The 2,097-nt window shown below is 47.1% G+C and overlaps 1 protein-coding gene across 5 annotated transcripts in view; it reads right to left on the bottom strand.

Annotated features, from left to right (window-relative positions):
• Positions 1–2,097, bottom strand: part of prkcq (protein kinase C, theta) — a 22,729-nt gene that overhangs the window by 14,915 nt on the left and 5,717 nt on the right. For 4 of the 5 annotated variants that reach the window (XM_017302979.1, XM_017302980.1, XM_017302981.1 and 1 more), the window contains exon 2: positions 981–1,247. In XM_017302979.1, the coding sequence (XP_017158468.1) occupies positions 981–1,098 (118 nt within the window). In that variant the 5' untranslated portion in view covers positions 1,099–1,247. Of the gene's footprint in view, positions 1–980; positions 1,248–2,097 lie in introns of those variants that run through there. The other variant, XM_017302982.1, reaches the window with a different exon arrangement.

Raw genomic sequence — 2,097 nt, 5'->3', positions numbered from 1 at the left:
CCTTGGATGACATCATGAAGGCAGCCATTTTTAACTCTGCCTTGGATGACATCATGAAGGCAGCCATTTTTAACTCTGCCTTGGATGACATCATGCTCGTGCTCAGTCAGCGATCAGCTGATTTTCCTCCTGATTCTCACATGAAACATAAAATGACTGCAGTTGGGCTAGAAACGATGAATCTGAACATGATGTCATTTCCTGCAAATTAACAGGAAATGACAAGATTTTTATTTAGAATCTGAGCAAAATAATTAATGTCGAGAAACTTTATGGGTCCTTTCTGGACGACAGTTGAAAACTGGTTTTATTGCGACGTTAAATCATTAACAATAATTATTTCCTCCTGGGACTTGAACTACGCCTTTCTTCTTCTTCTTCTTCTTCTTCTTCTCTGACCCAAAGTGAAATGAACCCGAGCGTTTCTCTCCGCCGGCGGCAGAAATCAAACGTTTGGCTGCGGCTCCACAGAAACAGGCGAAGCTTCGACTCCAGCTTCACTCAGCAGAGATTCAAGATGGCCGACGCAGCCGGGATGACATCACCAGGCGTGACCCGCCGACCGAAGCAGAGCAAGTTCTAAACTAAGTACACCCTAATCAGCTGATCAGTCTAAACCAGAGGCGCAGAGACTGGAAGGGTCAAAGGTCATCTCCAAACCACCATCGTTCAGGGTGCCTTTACTTTCAGGGTGCACTTACTTTCCTGTCTGCCTTCCCTGGTCCAAACATTTTGTTTGTTTCCCAAAAGAGATGAAACGTTGATATTTGAACATTTCCTTTAAAGGAAGTAAATATTTTATTTTATGACTTTAAAACATTCGAAGCTTCAGAAACCAGATTTTCTGCGTTCGTCCTGGATCTGACCAGTTAAACTCTTTTTACCGCCCGCCTGGCGGCGGGAAGTAGGCGGGAAGGAGTTTCACTTCCACGTCAGTCGTCATGGAAAACAAGTTGCCGTAGCAACCAGGAGCCACTGACCTGTGTCCACGGCCTCCTTCATGTAGACGGCGCAGTACGGGTTCAGCGCCTCCTCGTAGTACGCCAAGCCGGGGTCGATCTCGAAGCTGGAGAAGCCGATCCGCAGGAAAGGAGACATGGCTGATGACGGCTCCTCCAGGATCAATCAGGAACAATCAGGGTTTTCCAGGTTGAATCAGGGTTTTCCAGGTTCCCTCGCAGCGCGGCGCAGGCAGCAGAGCGGCTGGCAGGTTGGCGACAGGAAGTGAGTTTTTTCAATCAAACGACCTGCAGAGGAAGAGAAACGTTTCATCATGAAACCACAAATTCAGTCAAAGGGCCAGAAAAACACAAACTGGTGAAACTTTCAGCACTCAGAACCGAAGTCTGACCAGAACCAGAACCAGAGAGGAGCCGACAGTCTGACCGGCTCCCAGTGAGTACTGGACCTGGTTCTGTCCCAGTGACACCCGAGTCTCTGCTGGATTTAGAAGAACGTGTGTGTGTGTGTGTGTGTGTCATCTCTATATTTAGAGATGACATCCTAAACGCAGATGAGGAACCGACGCTCTGACCAGAACTGCTTCCAGGACCTGGTCCAGTGGGCTTTCAGCAGCTTAAACTCAGAACCAGAACCGGGCCTGAAGCTCCAACATTAATCCATTTGGGCCAATTAATAAACTGTTCAATATTTAACATTTTTAAATTGATTAATATTTTTGTGGAGCTACTCTGGAAATATTTGAAAACATTTTGGTGGAAAATGTTCAAAGTTTGGATTCTTTGAATTGTCAGAAAACCTTTTGTTTTCTGACGAGAACAAAAAGTTAATTTTCCTGTGAATGTCTGAATATGAACATAAAACATTCTGATTTTATTTTATGGCGCCAGAGTCCAGGGGAGCCGCCCAGAACCACTCAGCAGGATTATCATCAACGACAGCAGAACATTTAGAACCAAAACCAGATGTGACCCGGGAAAACAGGACAGAGCAGAACATGGAGCTGCTGCAGCGTGGCAGTGAGCTGCTGCAGCGTGGCAGTGAGCTGCTGCAGCGTGGCAGTGTCACATGGAGCTGCTGCAGCGTGGCAGTGTCACATGGAGCTGCTGCAGCGTGGCAGCGTCACATGGAGCTGCT

This window comes from Poecilia reticulata, unplaced genomic scaffold, assembly GCF_000633615.1.
Source record: "Poecilia reticulata strain Guanapo unplaced genomic scaffold, Guppy_female_1.0+MT scaffold_125, whole genome shotgun sequence".
Lineage (NCBI taxonomy): Eukaryota > Metazoa > Chordata > Actinopteri > Cyprinodontiformes > Poeciliidae > Poecilia > Poecilia reticulata.
Note: the sequence above shows the minus strand (reverse complement) of the source record. Positions and strands in the feature narration are given on the sequence as shown.